Source organism: Eubalaena glacialis, chromosome 7 (genome assembly GCF_028564815.1).
Source record: "Eubalaena glacialis isolate mEubGla1 chromosome 7, mEubGla1.1.hap2.+ XY, whole genome shotgun sequence".
Taxonomy (NCBI): Eukaryota; Metazoa; Chordata; class Mammalia; order Artiodactyla; family Balaenidae; genus Eubalaena; species Eubalaena glacialis.
Window position 1 is genome coordinate 91,737,150 of NC_083722.1, and position 23,114 is coordinate 91,760,263.

A 23,114-nucleotide genomic window follows, 5' to 3' on the forward strand; every position below is an offset into this window, starting at 1 on the left:
AAGCCCTGTTCAGCTTTACTTTTAACGTTCTTAGGCCTCCTCGGCTGACCAAAGGCTCATCCTATCATTAAAAGTGATGAATCTGATTTATGGTGAGTCATTAGGGAATTGTTGTGTCTCCCACTGGTATCTGTATTTCCAAAGAGGAATGGCAAACGTGATCAAACCTCAGCTCAAAGGAAGAATTCTGAAATGGTAGACTTTCATGAACCATTCCATTTGGGGGAAGATAAAGCAGTAGGGGTTAGTGGTTCCCCCAAATTCTTTAAATCACATCAAAAAGATAGCGAGCTCCTCTGCTTAAGCACAAGGAAGGGATTACAAGGAAATACTCTATCACTTGATATGAAATCCATTCCATCATGAAATATGTTGACCACAGGTCATTACAATAGATATAGTCTACCTCTAGGAAACCAACATAATGACATGTAACCCAATTTCTAAAATGTGTGTTTCTTCCTAAGAAAAATAAAATAAACTCCAACTTAACTGGAATAAGTAGACAGTGATAAACTCTACATTATTTCCTGGTAGTGTAGTGTAGCCTACACAACACTAATTTCCTGGTTTTGGTATTGGACACTAAATATATAAGATGTCACCAGTAGACAAAGCTGGGTGAAGGACTCTGTATTACTTATGCAACTTCTCTATAGTTACTTCAAACGTTAAAAAAAAAATCCTACAGAGCCTTACAAATCCTTATCAAGATACCGATTCACTCGAGTTATGGTACTCTGATTCCCTGAAGTCATGTGATTTGTACGGTACTGTATTTAATGCTGAGCTAACCTGTGTAGAAGTTAATCCTACTCCCCCGTTCCCAGCCATTCTGCATAAATGTAAGTTAGCTGTCTACTTTTCCCAAAAGAATAATAAACAGACTTTACTTAACTCAAAAATATTCTTAATATTTCAGAATATATAACATTTTAAACTGAAAAGGGGGAGCTACTTACGGTCATCATAGGTGGTAGTGTCAGACAAGGAGCTACTTTCTGATGGGATTATGTCTTCTGTGAATAAAATAAACTGCCTTTAGTATAATGGTGCATTTGGACACCCCTAATAGTTCAATAAAACCCTTTTCAATGGAGTGCATCTTATTTTTATTTAGATAAACACAACTAATTACAGTGCATTAGGAATAGTTAACTATTGTAAGAATGAACTCATTGACTACTGAAGGTATAAACATCTTATATACTGTACAAATATTACATTGGATTATTTATTAAAGTGGAACAGAGTTTGAGAACGGTCTTTTGAGAGTCTACTGTACTAGGATAGTATAGGATAATTTAGGATAATTAATTTAGGATAATTAATTTAGGATAATTTATTTTTTTGAGCCCTCCCCTGAAGAGAAGGGCTTTTTCTTGATAGAGTGTGGTGGTCACTTGTGGTGCATAAGCTTCTCAATCAGACCAGGGTTTCTTAACAGTGGGTGGCACTACTGACATTTTGGACTGGATAATTCTTTGTTGAGGGGGGTGGGGGTGGAGGAGGGTGGGTGCTGCCCTTTGTATGGTAGGATCTCCAGCCTCCACCACTGGATGCCGGCACCTCCCCACCCTCAGTTTTGACAATCAAACATGTCTGCAGACATTGCCAAATGCTCCCTGGGGTGCGAAACTGCCCCTGAGTGAGAACTACTGAAACAGACAGACCTGGGTTCACATCCTGGTTTTGTCACTTACTGGCTCTGAGACCCAGGGCAAATTACTTAATCTCTCCAAGCATCATTTGGCTCACCTCTACAATAGGGATAAGAATAGTACCTAGTGTTTAGTGCTTTGGTGAGCATTAAATGATGTAATAGATGTAAAGCCCTTAGCCCCGCTCCTGGCACAGGACAAAGGCTCAATAAATGTTAGCTATACTTACTACTTTGGTTCCCTAAACACAGCATTCGGGTGAAAGAACTCTGGTGGTTGAAAATGCCCATAATGATCTGATTATCACTGGTGCCCATCAAATGTTACAAAATGGGTTTAGCAAAAAGTGATATCTCAGATGTTGATGTGCTCTGGCAAATCATTCCATACTCACTGTCAACGATGGGCAAGGTTACAGGCAAACACGACACCTCAGTGTAAGCTTCAAAGCCATTATGAAGTGAATCTCCACACCCAGTCTCAAATGTTAATCTCTATCAGAGCCAGGAGGACTGTCTCTTAATCGGACACACAGTAGAGCTTGAAGGCGAAATGCCAGTAGAGTCAGCTGTCAGGCAGGCTTTAAAAAAATCCACCCGATATATGCTCAGCCACTGGCACCAGTGCTGCCCAAATGTCAGTTACTGAAAAGGATAACATTTGAATCTTACACAGCTGGGGATGAATGGGCCACAACAAATGGCTATGAAAGTTAAGTGCACTGCTAATCATTCATCTCTGTAGGTCCAGAATGTGGCCACTGACCAGGCCAACTGGATTTCTCATTCAGAGTCAAAGCCATCCTAAATTCCCCAGCTGTAGTTGACGCACACTTGTGTGTTGATGTCTGTGCATTCACTTTCCAAAAAGCCATATCTCTGCTTTGCAAATCATATGCTCTGAAGCCGAGTACACTTTAAACCTGATTACCATATTTTGTCAAATCTAAGATGCCGATCGTAACTGTAACACTCCATCTAGTACAAGAATTATCCCAATTTCACAGACGTTTAAATGGGGGGGAAAAAAAAGTCTTGGAATCAAAGAAATAGAATCGTATTTCAACCAGTGATCAAGGCTGAAAATCGTGCTAATAAATATGGAAGGCCAACTGGACTTGAAATCGACCTAAATGAGATTTTTTTCAGTTTACTTTTTTCCTGAATATTAAAGTTTTAGATATATAATGTTGAGAATTTTGAAAATATGGAAGAGAATTAGGAAGAAAATTAAGTGACATGAAATTCTACAACTATTAATATTTTGAACTCTTTCCCAACCAGTCTTTGTGTGTACATAATTATACAATGTCAGGACCATGTTATGGTTACAATTTTATATTCTGCCTTCTGCATTTCATAATATAACATGAACATATGCCCATATCTTTAAATAGCCTCCATAAATGACAATAATTGTAAGAGCTCTTTTCTATCCACATATGTTGGATAGGTCCTTAAGAAAATGTATGGTCTGCTGCATTAAAAACCTTTGAGAAGCTACTAGGTAGGGCCCAGCTCTCTTAATATCCTGTGTTTTCAAATGTATTTCTTGCAATGACATCAGGCCAGTTAAAGGTGAATCCGTCTGATTAGGAACCAATATTGCTATGAAAGCTCTTTCATGCTGAAAATTAAAGCAATGCAATAGTATAGTATTACAATAGTAAGAAGGTCACTAAAAACCAAGTTAACATACTTGTAAGACTGAAATTCCAAACCATTTTTATCCTAAGAAACTCATAATTAATCCTGTTCTTTCTTTTGTCCCTTACCAAATGAACTGGTTTGGAAATCGTACATTCCATCAAGAGGATTGACTTATGTGACTCTAAAAAACCTTACTAATTACTAACCTGCTACGATAACTGTTGCTTTCTGGCTGGGTTTCTTTCCACATCTAATTCGGTATTCATTTATTGCATTTTCAATCTCCTGAAGCTTTTTCACTGCATCCGTGTAATCTTGCTTTCGTTTTTTCTTCACAGTTTTACAAAGATCTGGCTCGTTGGCAAGTTTCTTTGCAGCTTCAACCAGCTTTTGCTGTATTAGGAAATTGCTCTCCAGTTCTTGCAAAGCAGGGTCCTGCATTTACATGATGATACTGTTTTATTTTTAAGGACACACACAGTCACTGTGATATGTACTAGATAATAAAATTTCTCTTTCTCATGCGTTCTCAAATCAGATGCTCTCTGAGAATAAAATCTTCCTAAGTTTTACTGCTTAGGTATTCTCAAACACTTTCCTAGAAGACAAGACCTCCCTCCTCCATTTACTTTAACTGAAGAGTCCAACTCTCTGTCCTTTTCAAAGAAGGGAATGGCCTTCCATTCATTCAGTTGGTTGGATGAAGATCGTATTTTTCAAGAAGGGATTCTTCACCCAAGATTCATAGCCAGAGAATGCTATATTCACATGCACAGCTTTAGAAACAGATAAATTGAGGTTTGATTCCTCTTTCTGGGTGATTCCTGGTTGCATGACCCTGGACATATTGCTTAATTTTTAATGCTTCGATTTTTTATCATTTGTAAAATGGAGATAACACCCACCTTATGAAAGTATGGTGAAGATTAAAGGAAATAATGTATGTGCATTGCTTAGCTCAGAGCTGGGTATACAGTGAACACTCAATAAATAGCAATGCTCACTTTATTATTAATGGAAACTGCTATCATTTTCTAAAGCCAAGATGGCTAAACTTCTGCAAGAAACACGAGTAGGGTCACAGTGTCTGATGTCAGGCAGATGAGAAAGTACCCTCTATATTGGCTAACAAATCTTTTACCTTTATTATACCCAAGTGCTATACATGTGTTATCTCATTGAATACTCCTTGCATCCCTCAGAGGGAAGAACAATCATTACCCCCATTTTATTGATGAGAAAACCCAAGAATTGAGACTTCACAGAGGGTCAACGATTTGCCAAAGGCTACTTGATTTTAAGTGGGAGACTCTAGTGCTGGAAGTCTTAATTCTTATAATAATACTTCTTAATTTATAAACATTTAGAGTTCCTTTAGTGCTCTTTCTGTTTGGCGGGGGTAAAGTCATGAGAGAGAACTCAATTTTAACTAGACTGTGCATGAAAGAAAGAATTCAACTTGGTCTCCATGATCACTTTGAACTGGTGAGATAAAATGTACAGCAGTAACTCAAAAACCAAAGGAACAAGTCAGCCACACTGAACTGACAGCATTTCTGTCTCATTGTTGATAGACACGCTCAGAGCTGATGCTCATACCTCTTCACTCGGCAGCAAGTTGTCATCTAATTTGAATGCGGTACCTACACGCCTTCTGACGTGAGGAGCTTTCTCACCTACGTTCAGTGGATACTCCTTTGGCATTTTGCCTGTGAGCTCCTGTAAAACAGGACAGAAGCGAGAGGGAGGTCACTGACCCTGGCTGGAATTGTCCAACACGATTTGAAATGCTCCCCAAGAGCAGAAGACACTCACAGCCTCCCGCAAACAGATCTTCTTAAGTTCTTCAACTTTTTTCAGAAGTTTTTCTTGCAACAGCTTTTCCTTCTTCTTGAGTTCAAGGATTTTCTCTCTCTTTTGCTCCTCACTGACTTCCGAGTCTTGAGAACCTGGGGGGGGGATTGGGAGGGAGCGCAGAGAAGGTTTATACAAGGCATGTTTCCTTCCTTTTTAAAGGACAAGGGATTTTTAAGCCAAATCTGCTGTTTAATAATAGTTTATTTCTTTTCTCCTTGTTTCTGAACATAATAAAAGGAAACTGGAGAACATTTTCTCATGCTTCTAAGCATCAAATAAAGCCTGGTAATAATATATGCCTTTTGCATTTTGGCTCAGTCATTTTAGAAGCAGTGATAAAATGCTTAGTGTTTCAGACACACCCAAGGAAAAAAATCATTTTTCTGAGCAAGAGAGAAGGTAAGATGTTCCTTGAGATAGCTGTTTAGAATGTTCTTTTAGAAAGTAAGCAAGGCAAAGGAATATTCTGTGCTTCAGGTTCACAAGCTGACAATGGGATTTAGATGAGAAATTATTTTTAGTGAAGTTACGTATACTTAGTGAGACTCTTATCCAAAATTTCTACAGAGGAAGGGTTTAGGGGCAAAAATCACTTTTGGGGGGTGAGGTGGGTTCGAAGGCTGTGGTCATGGTTCAATTTACGTTAAGTGGAGAATTAGACAACCGTTTGTATCAAAAACTACATATTGGGGAAAGAAAAAGCTTATGAACCTTATGGGGAGAAAATATTCTTGCAAGCTACCCTGAGGCACTCACTATCTTAGCATCTATTGTTAATTATACAACCTGACTTTACTATTTAACTTTCTTCATACTCTTTTAAAAATTAATTTCAAAATTTATTCAAAACTGCAATATACTGTAGGTTCCATATGTTTATTTATTCCCAAAATAATGGGTTAAAAGATACATTTGAAAGTGGTTTACAACCAAAAAAATATGAAATAAGATAAAGATCGCTTGCATGCTCTCTAATCCAAAAATATTACCTGAGGAGATTAAACTGCCGTTGCTTGCCATGATGAACTGACTTTTTGCCTCTAGTGTCACCATTTTGGAGACCCTTGGTGTTCCCGTCTCAGTCAAATCCATTGCAATATCGTCTAAACTCCTGGCTGAAGGAATTTTTGCCTAATATAACATTGAAATGGAATTCATTCGGTTAAACCTATTTCAAATTAATAAAGCAATTCAGTTACTATGGAATAAAAATGTCAACACAGAGGACAATATAGAATTTTTATATATAAAAGTGATATTTTTCAGAACAAAAATATAAGATTTCAGCTTTGCAGTTAAAACGTTTTAGTAACTAGGCATGATTCTTTCTCATGGTATAGTTCAATCATTAACATTAAAACATCCTGAGTGTACACACATACATGCATGCCAAAAATTTGGCAAATCTTACAGTTTTCAGATCAGGTTATACGTTGCCCATTTTTTTAAATGTAAGAAAAATTAAAACAATTGGTAGTAAAGTTTAAAAAAACAAAACTCGAGAAACAAAAACCCATGTGGTTGCATCTTTTCTGAGAAAGCTTATCTTGCGAACACAAAGCCAATGAGGGAGAGGACTTTGCCCTTATAGAAATGCTTCTAGTTACTTACTTTGCTTTGCTTCCGGTCCAAGTAAAACTGATGCTGACTAATTGCCATTACCCAGATGGACTTGATGAGAGAAGAGTTCGCATACCACGTTTGCACAAAGAGGCCACTTTGCCCAAAGGTTCTTCTGGATACCGAAATCCTGAAAGATTAAGGAAAGCACTCAAAACGATCTGTCTCTGGCCCAGCACAACATAAAATGTACCCAGTGGGTAATGTAACAAAGCTTCTCCTTAATTGTTTTGGCTCTGCCATACTCTTTTGCTGTCAGGGGCCAAGCTTCTGATTTTCTCCTTTTATGAGAAAACCAATCACACCTGGGTAATAGCTCTCTGTAAAAGCAGCATATTAAACAACACATTCACACACTCAAAAGCAGATGAGAAAATGGGAAGAGAATTTGAAAAAGAACAGATACATGTATATGTATAACTGAATCACTTTGCTGTACACCTGAAACTCATACAACATTGTTAATCAACTATGCTCCAATATAAAATAAAAATTAAAAAATAAATTAATTAACTTAAAAAAGAAAATGATTACTAACTAATATACCAACTGTATAATATTTTAGAAAAACCTAAGTCTAGTATGGTCATGTGCATAAATACACACATCCTGCATTCTGTATAGAAGCATGATATTGGAAATTATAGAAATTAAATATTTTTTAAAAAAAGCAGATGAGAATTAGCCACATTAGAGGCTGTAATAAAAACATTTAGTTAAAGACCATAGGATGTGCAATCATCACAAGAAGGCGGGAATAAATGTGATAATATTTTAAAGACAAAGCAACCAGGATCTGCGGGGTCAGCACCTTCCTTAAGGTAAGAGAGCATCTCAGGTCTACGTAGAATTGTCTGACACTATCTCTGGCACTAACAGAGGATGAACATAATAATATTATGCATGTCCAAAACTGGTCCAGAGTACTGCTTATGCACCAGATGAAAAGAGGAGAGAGGGTCAGAGTAAGGAGAGAGCAAGAGAGAGAAAGATGGGGGGAAGGCAGACACTGTGTAGGGGTGGGGGTGGGAGAAGGGCACCAATGTTCTTTGTAGGAATTTGCCTTATCTCTTTGGGTCATCTTTTTGTCACAGCTGTTTCCTCCATCCCTCAGACCTCCAAATATCCGTAAACTTATCTGAAAAGCAACCGCTGAGGGCCGATAAGGAATTCCTCTGAGGAACTTGGAGAGCCTATGTCCTGACTTCAATTCATGTAGATAATTTAGCAACTTTTTATTTAAGTGACCAAGAATACCAAACTTGAAAATGAGCAAAGGATCCGAATAGACATTTCTCTAAAGTAGATATACAAGCGGCCAATGAGCCCGTGAAAAGATGCTCAGCATGCAAATTCAAAGCAGTATGAGCTTATCACTGCACACCATCAGGATGGCTATTCACACACACACACACCTAAAAATAACAAGTGTTAGGGAGAATGCGGAGAAAATGAAACCATGCACATTGCTGGTGGGAATGTAAAAGGGTGTAGCCTCTTTGGAAAACAATCTGGCAGTTCCTCAAAAGGTTAAAGAAAGAGTTACCATTTGATCAAGCAATTCCAATCGTAGATATATACCCAAGAGAAATGAAAACACGTGCACATGAATATTCATAGCAGCATATCTGGATAGTCACCAGGCTCATACAGAAGAAAGTCTGTGATCCTCACCTCCGTGGATCGTGAACTTCCACAGCAAACTTTTTCTCACGGAAATATAAGTTCTCCAGCTGTTTCCACTGGAATAACTAAGAAATGAAGAAAACAGAAAAGCCACACAGCTTTAATTAATGTTAACTTTTACTAAACCTAGAAATCAGCTTAATAATGAAAAAATCAAGAATTAAGACTGAGAATTAAGATTAAGAATTAAGCACTAAGATTAGACATGAATATGTAATGCAGTCTTTTTACAAACTAACTATAATGTGAAACCTTTTTCTGATGGTAATCTTCACCTCATCAATCTTCCCTGAACAATAAAACCAGGCAACTGTGGGGGACATGCATACTATTTTTCCTCTGACTCAACTAAATAAAAGGGTAAGGAAATCGTAGATTCCAGTAAACCCATGCCTTCTGATCAGAGACGTTGACTTCATATTTAAATGGAAACAAATTCAAAGGGATGTCTCAACAAGACCACAGATTAAATTCAAAAGAATGCAAAGTGAAAGTAAAATGGAACCCCAAGCAGGGGTGATTCTCCGAGATACCAGTTTCCCGCCTACAAGAGTTCCTCTAAATGGGACAGAAGCTGACCACTAGGAATTGGAGGCTGGGTAGGGTGGGAGTGAACGCTGACACTGACCTCTTGGTTTCTGAGCTAGAGCCTCCAGCTTTTGTAAATAGAACCCATTTCTACTGTTGACATTCTAATGCTACACTGGGTGTTATTTGCCAGTTGGTTGGGAGAAACAGAACTTACTTACTGGCAGTGGGCATCTGAAATCTAAATAACTTGTGAAAAGCAGCTCATTCACAGAACTGAGTGTGCCCTGCTGCATTTTCTGGGTTCATTCCCAACCCCTCACGTTAACCTGAGCTTGTCCTTTTAACTTTCACTTCGTAGTTGAATTCCTTTTCTCCATCCCAGTCTTGATGATCAGAGAAATACTAGCACAGCGATTTCATTCCATTATTAGACTTTGGCTGGATTTTTAAATTATGTTCAAAGAATCTTCAAAAAGCATTTTAATCACCAAGATAGTAACTTCTCTGCAATGCATGATCAGCAAAACCATTTCCTGGGGTACGGGAACCAACACTTTTCACCAACATGTAAACCTCATGTTGGGACTTCCCTGGTGGCGCAGTGGTTAAGAATCACAGGTTCGAGTCCTGGTCTGGGAGGGTCCCACATGCCAGCGGAGCAGCTAAGCCCGTGGGCCACAACTACTGAGCCTGTGCTCTAGAGCCCACGAGCCACAAGTACTGAGCCCACGCACCTAGAGCCTGTGTTTTACAACAGGAGAGGCCACCGCAGTGAGAAGCCCGCACACTGCAACAAAGAGTAGCCCCCCCTCGCCGCAACTACAGAAAGCCCACGCAGCAACGAAGACCCAACACAGCCAAAAATAAATAATAAATAAATAAATTAATTAATTAAAAAAAAAAAAACCTCATGTAGAGGAACAGCACGAGCTAAAGGTTCCTGTGCACATATAGCTGGAAGACAGACGTTTTCAAACTGGACCCCCAGTCCCAAACCGAGTAAAATAAACCAGCAACCACTAAGAGCACAGCCCTTCATGGTCTGAACACGTAGTGTCTGTAACTACAACGATCACCCAGGTAGAAAAAGGAATTTGTAGAGCTTAAAGCTACATACCGATTTTCTAAAATGTCCATAGGTTTGAGGCTTTCATTTCTTTTAATCCCAAGGTTCCAAAAGTGGGACAGAAATGGGAAGGAAAAGTCCGAGGTGCTCTCTCCCTCCCCCCGTCCCGGCCAGGCAGCTCGGTGAGTTCTGAATGGAGTTTCCTAAGACACTTAGGTGTAACTCGATTTCACAAACCGAGCCTCCCACGGCTGACACCCTAATGACATCAGTAACTCCACCGAGTGACATCACCCCAGTTCCACTCCTTCTTTGATCAGGAAGAGGACAGCTAAGTTCTCTCTAGCAGATTTTCCCAGGACAGAGACACATTTTTCAAATGGGGTACAGGGTAGATTCAGATGGTTGTTTCCTGGGAAGTAAGCTGCTTTGAATCCAGGCACAAACTTCACTAGAGGCTGGGTGAGGGAGACATTGCTCCCCCGTTTTACTCACCCTGGACGCGAACAGGTTTGACAAGAAGAGCCACAATGCAGCTCAGCTGTGTTTTCCTTTGCGTCCATTCCCACACACGTAAAACCAGGGCCAGACTTGAAACCTGATCTCTGAAAGCCGCCGCCTCTCCCTCCTATCACTTACAAACGTGAAATACTAGCGCTTTTGCCAGCAGACGGACAGCAGACGGTCCCCCTGCAAGCAAAAACCCTACTTAAAAGATGAAGCGTTTCAGCTAATTTAAAGAGTGAAATAATTAGATGGCAACTGGGTTTGCAAATGAAGTTACGGGAAGGAGACTGCATTTTTAAGTCTGAAAGGCAAAGCCATTTCCCCACCTGAAATCTTAAGTTTTTGCAGGGAATTCCCTGGAGATCCAGTGGGTTAGGACTTGGTGCTTTCACTGCTGTCGCCCAGGTTCGATCCCTGGAAAGCTTTTGCAAAATGTAATTTCATATATGTGCCTGCAATAGTATAAAAGTGAAGAGGAATGGCACAAACTTCCTTCGTGATGGCGGTTGGGGACGGTAGAACGTATGAGGGGTAAATGGCACAGAAAACTTCAATGTTACCAGTCATGTCTGATTTACTTTATTAATAAAAATAAGATGAAGTAAATATAACAAAATATTAGTAATCGTCAATTTAAGTGGTTATGCAGGTGTAGTCACATTCTTGGTATTCCTGTATTTTTTTAATTTCTAAAAATTAAAATAATAGAAGTTTGTATAAAATGAACAAAGGTTGATCTTTTTCATACAAGAGTGAGATTTCCACTCCCTAACCATTTGGGAGGCCTACATTTTAGGCATGTATTACCTTTGTGATTCTTATCAATGTTTGAAGTTGCTAGGAAAACACTTCTAACTGTAGTTGCTCTTGATCTAGCTGGCAGCTGGAAATAAGCTAGTTTTTCTTTTGAAATTTCTGAAATCATTCTTCTATCGTGCTTTTAAATTATCTTGGAGTTCTCCATCTCAGAGAGCAGGATAAGGCTCTGAAAATGGCAATGGAGCCGAGGTAAAGTGGATTCCATTGCTCATGCAACACGCCTAGGACAGCACCTGGTACATAGCAGGCAGCTGCCCGATCTTCATTCCTGTCCTTTTTGTACTTAAGTGTTTTCCTTAAAGGGTAAAAAAAAGGCCCCCCTCTGGTCAAAATCACTCAAGATTTTGGACCAACGGAAGGATAAGAGGAAAATGCCAAAGAAATATCCACCAGGCTGACCTGACTTGTTGGGGCCTCTGTATTACAGAAATGGCCTGACAGGGAATTCCCTGGCGGTCTAGTGGTTAGGATTCAGCGCTTTCACTGCCGTTGGCCCGGGGTTCAGTCCCTGGTCGGGGAACTAAGATCCCTGCAAGCTAAGCCATGCAGCACAGCCAAAAAAAAAAGAAAAGAAAAGAAAAGAAAGAGAGAGAAATGGCCTGACATATAAGGAATACTCTAAATCACCTGAAAGATGAAGAAGGGTTACAAGAAACCATTTAAGAAAAAAGAACAAAATTCAAAGGAAGGTAGAAGGGAGCAAAGTATGCTTCACATTCTCCACTGTTTGGAGAACACTGGTGCCCATACAGAGTAGGACTCTTATAGGGTATGATGTCTTACAGGATAGAACAAAACTATTATATATATTATATTATGTGAATGTGTATGTATAAACAAAATTTGTAATTTTCATATTAAAACAGAAAAAAAAAATTTGCCCAAGACAAAATTCCCATTCTTGGAGATTTGGGGGGTGGGGGGTAGGAGAAGAGGAGTTTTATTTGCTTTGCAACACAGAGTTATGAGCCTGAAACTGGACTGTTTTCTAAAGTGATCATTAAACAAGCATAATGACAATCATTAATTAGTATTTATTGTTGTTTATGTAGCACTCACTAGTAGGGATGAGTTTGAAATTGTGTTGTTTAGAATTCATGGTGTTAGTAATGAAAGGAAATACTTGCATGGCGACAATAAAACCATCAATTAGGTCTTCCAGACTTCTTTCTACTCTACTCTCATCTAGAATGATTACTTGTGCCCTTCAGCATCAAAAGAAGGAAGTAGATAGCAAGAGATGAAATAATAGCTGGGATTAACTTTGAGATTACAAAATAAATAAACAAAGAGATAAACCAAAAAAGGTCAAAGAGGAGCAATGTGAACAATGATAGTAACAAAGAGATAATCAAAAAAACTACAACAGGAAGAGAATGTTTCCTTAGGTCACAGATCACCTTGTCTTAAAAAAAGAAAGTGTCAAAAATTTAATAACTGACACAGAAAACCAAAGCTGAATCAAATCTTATTTTAAAAGTGAACGTGTGGGGCTTCCCTGGTGGCGCAGTGGTTGAGAATCTGCCTGCCAATGCAGGGGACACGGGTTCGAGCACTGGTCTGGGAAGATCCCACATGCCGCGGAGCAACTGGGCCCATGCGCCACAATTACTGAGCCTGCGCGTCTGGAGCCTGTGCTCCGCAACAAGAGAGGCCGCGATAGTGAGAGGCCCGCGCACCGCGATGAAGAGTGGCTCCCGCTTGCCGCAACTGGAGAAAGCCCTCGCACAGAAACGAAGACCCAACACAGCCATAAATAAATAAATAAATAAATAATTAAAAAAAAAAAAAGAATACTATAAAAGTGAACGTGTGTAAAATGTCGTAGTCAGAATTTATTCCCTTTATCCTTAGATGTAAAGGAAGTTGACGGTTTTAGAATAATTTGCCACGCGTTATTACACTTTATTTAATGAGATGCATGGGTTGAATATTTAAGCCATTTTGTTGAAAACTAAATAAACCTCAGTATTTAGTTACTGAGAGCCACCCACTATTACAGCCTTAAAGAACTGGAAGAAATCACCTCTCTCCCCTTCCTATGCTACAATCACACTGGTTCCTAAACATCTGAGGCCACTGTCAAACTTTAGGAAAAAAGACTATAAGGAAAAGCAGAGGGACTTTCAGGAAACCGGGAGTCACATACCTAAGTAGCTCTTGGAGTCCTTTACACATTCCTCTTCAATTAACAAATATTTCTTGTCCACCTTCTATGCGTGAGGTCCTGTTCTTGCTGGCAAATAATAGCTAGGTCCCCTTCCTTGTGATGCTTACCTGAACCAACTGGACCACATCAGACTGCCTTGGTTTACATGCTGATTTCACCACATGCGCTTTATTTGGCAAGTTGCTTAACTTTCTTGAGTCTCAGTTTCCTCATCTGTAAAATGGGACCAACAACGCCTGCCTCAGAGGGCTGTTGGAAGGGTTTAGTGAGATTATGTTTATGAAGCACTTAGCACAGTGCCTGGCTCAGAATCAACATTTAGTAAGCGATAAAGCTAGCTGCATCTGTTAGGAAGGACCCTCAGTCCAATTCCCTTATTTTATCATCTCTTCTGAAGATGGAGAAGAGCCACTTAACAGCAGAAAGAGAACTAGAAACTGCTGTCTGGATCCCACATCTGTCTTTCCACTGATGAGAAATAGCCAAGTTATTCTGTTGACACTTCCGTGTCCCTCAGATTTCCAATTCTATGAGCTTCAGCCTCTGTAAAAACTGCTGTATCTCTGTTGATTTCATTGGTGGTTTCCTGATACACCCTCTAGGTAGGAAATCTGTTCACTGTTCCTGTATCACAGAGGTCATAGAGGAGGTACGTGAGAATGGGTCAAAGGCACGCCCACAGGGATACGCAATGGCAGCAAGCTAGCAAGCTCCCTCCTGACTGGAGTACCCAGAAAAGAAGAGACATGCCCTAGCATGTACAAAAATGCTGAGGAGTGTGACCCACTACCAGCAAGGGGGACCTTTGGGGTAGTGAAAGACCAGGAAAAGTGCTGGACAGAAAGGATGCACTGTCTCTTTGAATCTTGATGGATTGAAAGTAGACAGCACCCAAAGGTTTAACACTAGGCAATGACAGGAAAGACATCATCAGAGGCTTGGTTTTTTTTTTAATAGCACTTATAATACAGGTTAATCATTTAACTGCAAATTCACTTGGAAATGACTAAATTTGGGTTAGTAGCAGCGTGGTGTATGACTGTATATCAAATAATGGCTCACGTAGGGTGATTCCCCTGCTGTTAACTTGAAGCAAAACAAGATCACTGTATTATTGATTTATTCTTTTTTCATTTTAAAAAAGTTACACTTGATGAATATACTGTTAGTACTCACAAGCCAGCTAGCGGATCTGTTTTGCCTCCTGGAGTACCAGAAAATTAGAATTTTGCAGGATGATGAGCTTTGAGAAAGCCAAATTGACCTACCTTCTATCCAGCTAGCCATCTTTCGACCAAATATTTATGTGACTGAGAATGAGTCTTCCCAACAACCTTATGGGGAGGTACTACATTTAGCCCCATTTCACAGAAGAGAAAACTGAGGCTCAGAGAGGTTTAATTGGCCAAGGTCCCAAAGTTAAATAGGGGCAGATCTGGGATTCACACCCAAGCACAACCATGGCTCCAAATTCCCCAGTTACCAGAGCACACTATCCTGCCTTTCTTACTTGGGAAGAGTATTCTATGGAGATTTGTTATGTTAACCAAAAAAGAAAGAAGAGTAATTCCCAGTTCAACCTCATAGGAAGAAAACGGCAGCAATTACGACAGCCATTTGCAGAAAAGAACTCTGAGTCTCTCATGTTTTACTTAGACTAGTGGTTCTCCACCAATGATTTCTCTTCACTTCCCACCCTAACCCACAACTCCCAGAACATTTGGCCATGTCTGGAGACATTTCTGGTTTATCCCACTGGAGGGGAGGCTGCTACTAGCATCTTGTGGTTAGAGGCCAGGGATGCTGCTGAATATCAGACCATGCTCAGGACAAAATGATCTGGCCCAAAAGATCAATAGCGCAGAGAATGAGAACACCTGACTCAGAGGATAATTTCTGGTGACATAACTATGCTTTGGTGGGTGAAGTGTGTTGATGAAGAAGATAAAATTTTTGCTACAAAATAATGAATTTTGGATTTCTCTTTTTCTCAACTAGGTATGTCTTTAGGAACAAATAGATGTCTGGATTGTTTTCTAAATGCAAATGTTCCCTCCCAGAAGGACTTAGAACAACTGATCAGACTACAAGAGGCCATGCTCTCAATGCCCGGGAACACACCAAATGGTACACTCTCAGGTAGAGAAAATTACTTTTTCAGACGTGATGTGATAACCCTTCACACATAAAACATCAGGTCTTAAACGCAAGGAGTGAAACATTCTGAGTATTTTTGGAAACGTTTAGACAAAGATGTCCTGGGTATCAGAAAATGCAGGATATAAAAATCTGACCATCTAAGAGGATGTCACCTCATATAAATTCCCTCTATGGCCAAATCTCTAACCTCTCAGAGCTGATCTAATGACTTCTGTTAGTACTTGCAATACAGCGCTCACTGCACGTATCTGGTATAACCAGGGCTGACCTGTCGCTCAGAGACACCTGCATGGCTCTTCTGGAAGTTTACAGCTGGCATCCCTCCTCACAGGTTGGTACCTAGTCTGCTTATTAAATATTTTCAATAAAAATCTCTAATTTTGAATATGATTTTGTCTTTCCAGATGGGTTGTCAGGTCCTTGATGACCGGGACTGGGCTTTTTCCTTAAACGAGATAAAGAATATAAAGTAGGGGACTTCCCCAGTGGTTCAGTGGTTAACCACCTTCCAATGCAGGGGACTCGGGTTTGATCCCTGGTCGGGGAACTAAGATCCCACATGCCGCGGGGCAACTAAGCCCGCGGGCCACAACTACTGAGCTGGCACGCCTCAGCTAGAGCCCGTGTGCCGCAAACTACAGAGCCCACGTGCTCTGGAGCCTGGGCGCCACAACTAGAGAAGAGAAAATCTGCACGCCACAACTACAGAGAAGCCCATGTGCCACGATGAAAGATCCCGCACGCCTCAACGAAGACCCTGCGTGCTGCAACTAAGACCCAACGCAGCCAAAAATAAGTTAAATAAATAAATAATAAATAAATCTTAAAAAAACTATATAAAGTACTATAGGGCCCTTGCAGACAGAATGGGCTCATTATTTTTTTTTTGGAAAAATATCAGAGTACATTGCACTTTGTTAAGAGATTTGCTCCTGAAGGATGAATGAATTAAAACCAAACCGATCTTTGGTTATAAGTACAGAATGAAGAAAACTTTACTGTTTATGCCCCGTGATAGAAAAAATTTTCACCATGCTTTATGTACTAACTGGCTTTCTCTGCATTTGGACTGGTCAATCCTATTAGAGAGCTATCTTTCATTTTTCTGTATGTGCCAACAATTCAGCCATTTGGTAAATGCCTAGAAACACAGAGTAACAGATGAGATAATGAAATCTAATGGGTTTGCCTGTCCAGCAGCCCTTTCCTCTTTTTCAACCATCACGTTCAGTTTCTACAGGGAACACACTCACTCTTTAAGCTCTAGCTGTAGGGGTCTCTCAGTTTTTATAACATGCCCACCTCCCTCCCATCAGCATACACTGTTCTCTGACATGAACATGCCAACCCATTCTTTGTTTTAAGCCTGGCTCCTTATCACACTTCAGGTCTCAGCTTAAATGTCACCTTTCTCAGAGAGGCCTTTTCTGAACACCTGAAACATCCCTACCCATCCCATTTTTGTCCCTCCGTCTCATTTGTTTCCATCAGAGACTATTCAAAATTTATAATTATGTCTTCATTCTCTGCTCACTTGTTTGTTTCTCATTAACCATCCCCCTGGAAGATGTCCAAGGAAACAAACACAGAGTGACAGGAACTACTTATCACCCTCAGGATCTATTTTTCCTTCTAACAAAACACCTTGAGTGATGGCTTTGCCCATGAACACCCACCTAGAGTATACACTGCCCAGCCTCCTTTGCAGTTAGACTTGGTGATTTTTTCTTTAAACCTTTTTTAAAAAAAATATTTTATTTATTTATTTATTTGGCTGTGTCGGGTCTTAGTTGCGGCACTCGGGATCTTTCGTTGTGGCACGTGGGATCTTTTGTTGTGGCGAACGGGATCTCTAGTTGTGGCGTGTGGGCTTAGTTGCCCCGAGGCATGTGGTATCTTAGTTGCCCGACCAGGAATTGAACCTGCGTCCCCTGCATTGGAAGGCAGATTCTTAACCACTGGACCACCACGGGAGTTCCTAAACTTGGTGATTTTATGAATAAGGCTGCTTGCCTTGGCTTCTTTCCATCTGCCTACCGGTTGTGAGATGGAAACGGAGAGTTACCAATGCCCATCCAATTCTCTGAGAGTTCCCTGTTTTAGAAGAACTGCTTCAAATTCTAATAGTGATTAACTACAGGAGGAAAAGACAAATGCCTATGCTGCCCAGTAAACTTTCTATAAATTAGAGTATGGTGTAAAGGGAAAAATAATTAACCATAAGTTTGTTTTCTATGTCTATGGGAAAGGGGCAGGGGGAGGGATAAATTAGGAGTTTGGGATTAACATATACACACTACTATATATAAAATAGATAACCAACAAGGACCTACTGGATAGCACAGAGAACTGTACTCAATATTTTGTAATAACCTATAAGGGAAAAGAATCTGAAAAAAACATATATATATATGTGTAACTGAATCACTTTGCTGTAAACATGAAAGTAACACAACACTGTAAATCAACTATACTTCAATAAAAAATAAATAAATTTAAAACAAGAAAAGAAAAATATATAGTCAGTGAAAGAATTCACTAACTCATTGGGTCCACATAATGATCTGTGAGGTAGATAGATAGAATTCTTTGATTTTGATAGTTGAGAAAATAAAGACCCAAAAGGTTGAGTGACAGCTCCAGGTCAGCCAACCAGTAAGTGGAGTGCCAGACTGGTTCTTATTTCAAATCCACCCTATAGGGTTGGAGTTCTCCTCCCACTGACTCTGTAGAAGGTTTTAACAATCAAATTGATTCCTGGTGTGGCTGGAGCTTAATTATATACTTCACAAAGTATAGACCGGATGGACTGGTCTCCAGGTGACATTCTGTAATTCTTTTTCTCCCTGCCCATCATACTTCATTTTGTATTGATGTAGAAAGTATAATACAACTGGACGGCACACATTCTCTTCTCTCTCCTATAGTTAACCTCACCTAGAATTTAAGCAGCATTAGAAGCAGCATCCTAATTGAGGTCCATGGTGATGGGGTAGTGGTGGAGGAAGCAAGGTGGGTTTAGAAATGATCAATGTGGCCGTGCTTAGAAAAATAAGCAAGTCACTGAGTTTAAATGAAATGAACCCTGTACTTTTATGACAAGGAAACAGGAAGACTTCTGTGCTGGTTACTTAATTCGTCTGCTCTAGGCAATTGGGAATTCCAATTCATTTTAAAAAATCAGTTAACTGATTTTTCCCCACCCTGAAATGCCCTGGGGTAATGACATGTATCACAAGACTTTCTTAGTCTTATAATGCAGAAAGATACTAATCTTGAAAATCATTTTATCCTACTATGGTCTACCTATAACACCTTGACTAGCATGTCATTTTTTTTCTTCCCACCTCTGACAGGTTCTGGTTTTCCCCAGGGAAATAACTTGCTAGAGGGGTAGAAATCAGTCATGACATATACTAATACTTTACTCAGCCACAGACCCATTGTTTACTTCTTTGTGAAGAACAGACATTTTTCCTTGAAATACTGAATGAACAATAAAAACCTAGAAGGCACGTGTTTGAAATTTTCTTTTTTAAATAAAGCTTCATCGTTTTTAAGTTTGAACATCCTACGATTTGAAGTTGAGTTCTGGTATGTTTCACATTCCCTAAGAGTTTGCAGTGACACATTTCATGCACAAAGGAAGGATTTAAAAGAAAAACTGCTTATGACCTGATTTTTTAATACCGTATTTTTTGTGGATTGTAACTCAGAAGTTAAAAAATTTCTCTTAATTTGCATCATACCTTAGGGCATTGTGGTTAATGACTTGGGAGGGGCAGAATGCTTACCAGTCTCTGAAAATAGTAAATGTGAGTGTGGACTCTTATGTGGTACACTAGGGCTCTGGGTTTGTAGCAATGTTGGGTCCTTCCTTAACCAGTGATACAAGAATATTTCTCATACCCTTCTTTATTGTCTCTCTCTCTCACTACAAATGAGTAATTACCAGTTATGGAGTTGTGACTGTGTATCAGGCACAACACTAAATATAATCTCATTAATTCTTACAACCACCCTAGTAGTTGGTGGCATTACCATTGTACAGATGAGAAAACTAAAAGCTTAAAGAGAGGTTAAGCAACATGTCCAAGGTCACACAGCAAATGACATCAGAGACAGTCTTTGGATTGCTTCCCAAACCCTTGCCCTGTTGCATTATACTACGTGTACTGCAAACAAATTGACCCCCCTGACTGGCAAAAGCCTTATAGACAGTACACATGAAGAGCCTTTGCTGGGTGTTTTGGGAGGTAAAACAAACACAGTCTCCAATATTCAGACCCTATAACTGACAGACATTATGTGGAAAGGATAGAGGCCTCAGCCTGTGGACCTCGGACCAACCCTTTTTCAAAACAGACTTTTGACATCTTATCATGGGTAATTCTTCCTCCTTCTGGCCTGTTTTTAAGCCATGTAATTATAATGCAGCAGGCGTGTGATTCAAGGGGCTGAGCATCTATGCAGCCTCCCATTCCAGCCTTTGTTTCATTCCAATTTGGCAACATGACCTTCATTCCTGCCCGGCCATTGGTAACTTGCTGGAGCACAGGTCCATGCAAACAGCTGAAGCGTGATCCTCCTTTTATATGTCAGTGTTCACGACCCTTTAAATTAGGCATTCCCTTATTTGTGCAACTAAGCCAAGACAGGGGCTTTAGAACATCCTCCTGCCAATGAAACTCTTAAGTTGTCTAGACAGGAAAAAATAAAGATACGGAAGCAAAATCCATTGTCAGGTTTAACAGAAGAAGCAAGGAGAAAGCAAACAGTGGTACAAAGTGGACACCTGCTAAAATAACCAAGAAAGAGAAAGCAAGACAGTGATGACACCAGATGGGCTGTTTATGGTCCTTTTCGACCTGAATGGCATGTCTTGAAAATGAAATAGGAAAACTCTTGCAAATTGCAAAAAGGAAGTGGCTTCTGATCATTGTCTAGACTCTGAAATGAACAAGCAAACCTGATTATGATCAGTGTCAAACAATGTTTACCAATTTCTATGAAACTGTGAATGTAAAGAAAGGCCTGTGAGTCATGAGCAACTGACAGGAAATTAACAGCAATATTTACTGTGCAGATTCTGATTCACCATTATTCTGGAAGAAAGCCTGGTTGTTTTTAGTAGATGCATTTAGAGTCTGTGAGAATCTCAATTTTCTCAAGCCACATCAGCTAAGAAATTACTTGTAAGTCGATTTAAGTTATATTTTACATGCAAGATTCAGAAAAACCAAAGAAATGTTATTTCTTAAAGTAAAATTCAGGGAAGAAATAAATTACCAAAAAAAAAAAAATGTTAACATGGATGAGGTCTACCTTAAGAAAACATGATCTTACAAAATAGATAATAGGGGCTAGTTATTTGCCTTGGCTGAAATTCATTATGCTACAACCCACTCTTCCCACAATGGAAACAACCCAAATGTTCATCAAGAGAGAACTGGTTAAATAAATTATGTATTTCAACACCATGGAATACCAGTCAGCTTTAAAAAGAGTAAAAAGACATCTGTCTTAGAAGTGATTTAGAGAAATATGACATAGTATGGAATAGTATACATAGTAAGATTTCTTTCTCTCTGTAAAAGCTTAGTATACACGCTGACAAAGTCTAAATGAACCAGTATCAACAGCCACTATGGAAAACAGTATGGAGGTTCCTCAGAAAACTAAAAATAGAATTACCATATGATAGAGCAATCCCACTCCTGGGCATATATCCAGACAAAACTACAATGCAAAAAGATACATGCACCTCCATGTTCGCAGCAGCACGATTCACAATAGCCAAGACATGGAAACAACCTAAATGTCCATGACAGATGAATGGATAAAGAAGATGTGGTACATATATACAATGGAATGCTACTCAGCCATAAAAAAGAATGAAATAATGCCATTTGTAGCAACATGGATGCAACTAGAGATTATGATACTAAGTGAAGTAAGTCAGAAAGAGAAAGACAAATACCATATGGTATCACTTATATGTGGCATCTAAAATATGACACAAACGAACCTATCTACAAAACAGAAACAGATTCACAGACGTAGAGAACAGACTTGTGGTTGCCAAGGGGGGTGGTGGGGGAGGGATGGAGTGGGAGTTTGGGATTAGCAGACGCAAACTATTCTATATAGAACGGATAGACAACAAGATCTTACTGTATAGCATGGGGAATTATATTCAATATCCTGTGATAAACCGTAATGGAGAAGGATATGGAAAAGAATTTACGTATATATATAACTGAATCACTTTGCTGTACAGCAGAAATAACACAATATTGTAAATCAACTCTACTTCAATAAAAAATAAAAATAAAAAATACAACAAAATAAAATTCATAAACAAACGAACAAACCAGTATCATTCTCTTGACAGTGATTATCACAGGGGAGGGATGGCGACTGCTGAAGAACTTCCTGCCCCCAATTGATGTTTCTGTAGTGTGTGCTTTTTTTTGTTGTTGGCTTCTTTTACAGTGACTATTTAAAACTTTTGGTAAAAACATTAAAATATATAACTGTAAAGAAAAACTGTATGCCCATATCATTTCTAACATTATTAGAAATTTGGTCTTAGAAACAAGTTTTCAAATACAACCAATATTACTCGTATTCCTCCTGGAAATCAAGTATTCCTTACTTCAACTGATCTGGGTCACTGGGCCAAAATTATAGAGATCAAGCTCTAATTGTATGATTACACAAATGCTTACCTACCATGCCTCACACAGATGGATCTTTTGTTAAAAATAATGCTTTCCAGGGGCTTCCCTGGTGGTGCAGTGGTTGAGAATCTGCCTGCCGGTGCAGGGGACACAGGTTCGAGCCCTGGTCCGGGAGGATCCCACATGCCGCGGAGCAGCTGGGCCCGTGAGCCGCAACTGCTGAGCCTGCGCGTCTGGAGCCTGTGCTCCGCAACGGGAGAGGCCGCGACGGTGAGAGGCCTGCGCACGGCGATGAAGAGTAGCCCCCGCTCGCCGCAGCTGGAGAAAGCCCTCGCACAGAAACGAAGACCCAACACAGCCATAAATAAATAAATAAATAAATAAATTAAAAAAAAAAAAAATAATGCTTTCCTATTTTTACTGATAATTCCCAATAAGAAGCCACAGTGCCCAGCTAGTCTGATCCAGGAGAGCTGGATGGGCATTCAAAAGGGGCTGTGGTTTGTCCTGGGCAACACCCTTTCATGTTTTCTGTGCCAGTTTCACAACCATAAAATGGGAAGAAAAGGGTAGCGTATTTATTCTCTAAAGTCAAAGGAAGATTTTAAGTACTGACTGAAGCTAAAAGGACACTTAGAAGATGAAGAGCTTGTGGTATTATGACCAGGGCCTGACTTTATGAAAAATATGGCTGTTTTTCTAGTA

The 23,114-nt window shown here is 39.7% G+C and overlaps 1 protein-coding gene across 4 annotated transcripts in view; it reads right to left on the bottom strand.

Moving 5' to 3' along the window:
* FRMD4B (FERM domain containing 4B) overlaps positions 1–23,114 on the bottom strand; it is a 330,390-nt gene that overhangs the window by 16,087 nt on the left and 291,189 nt on the right. For all 4 annotated transcript variants that reach the window (XM_061197131.1, XM_061197132.1, XM_061197134.1 and 1 more), the window contains 7 exons: positions 8,462–8,538; positions 6,779–6,917; positions 6,157–6,298; positions 5,126–5,259; positions 4,910–5,029; positions 3,517–3,745; positions 963–1,019 (listed from right to left, as the gene is read on the bottom strand). In XM_061197131.1, coding sequence (XP_061053114.1) covers positions 963–1,019; positions 3,517–3,745; positions 4,910–5,029; positions 5,126–5,259; positions 6,157–6,298; positions 6,779–6,917; positions 8,462–8,538 — 898 coding nt within the window. The remainder of the gene's footprint in view (positions 1–962; positions 1,020–3,516; positions 3,746–4,909; positions 5,030–5,125; positions 5,260–6,156; positions 6,299–6,778; positions 6,918–8,461; positions 8,539–23,114) is intronic.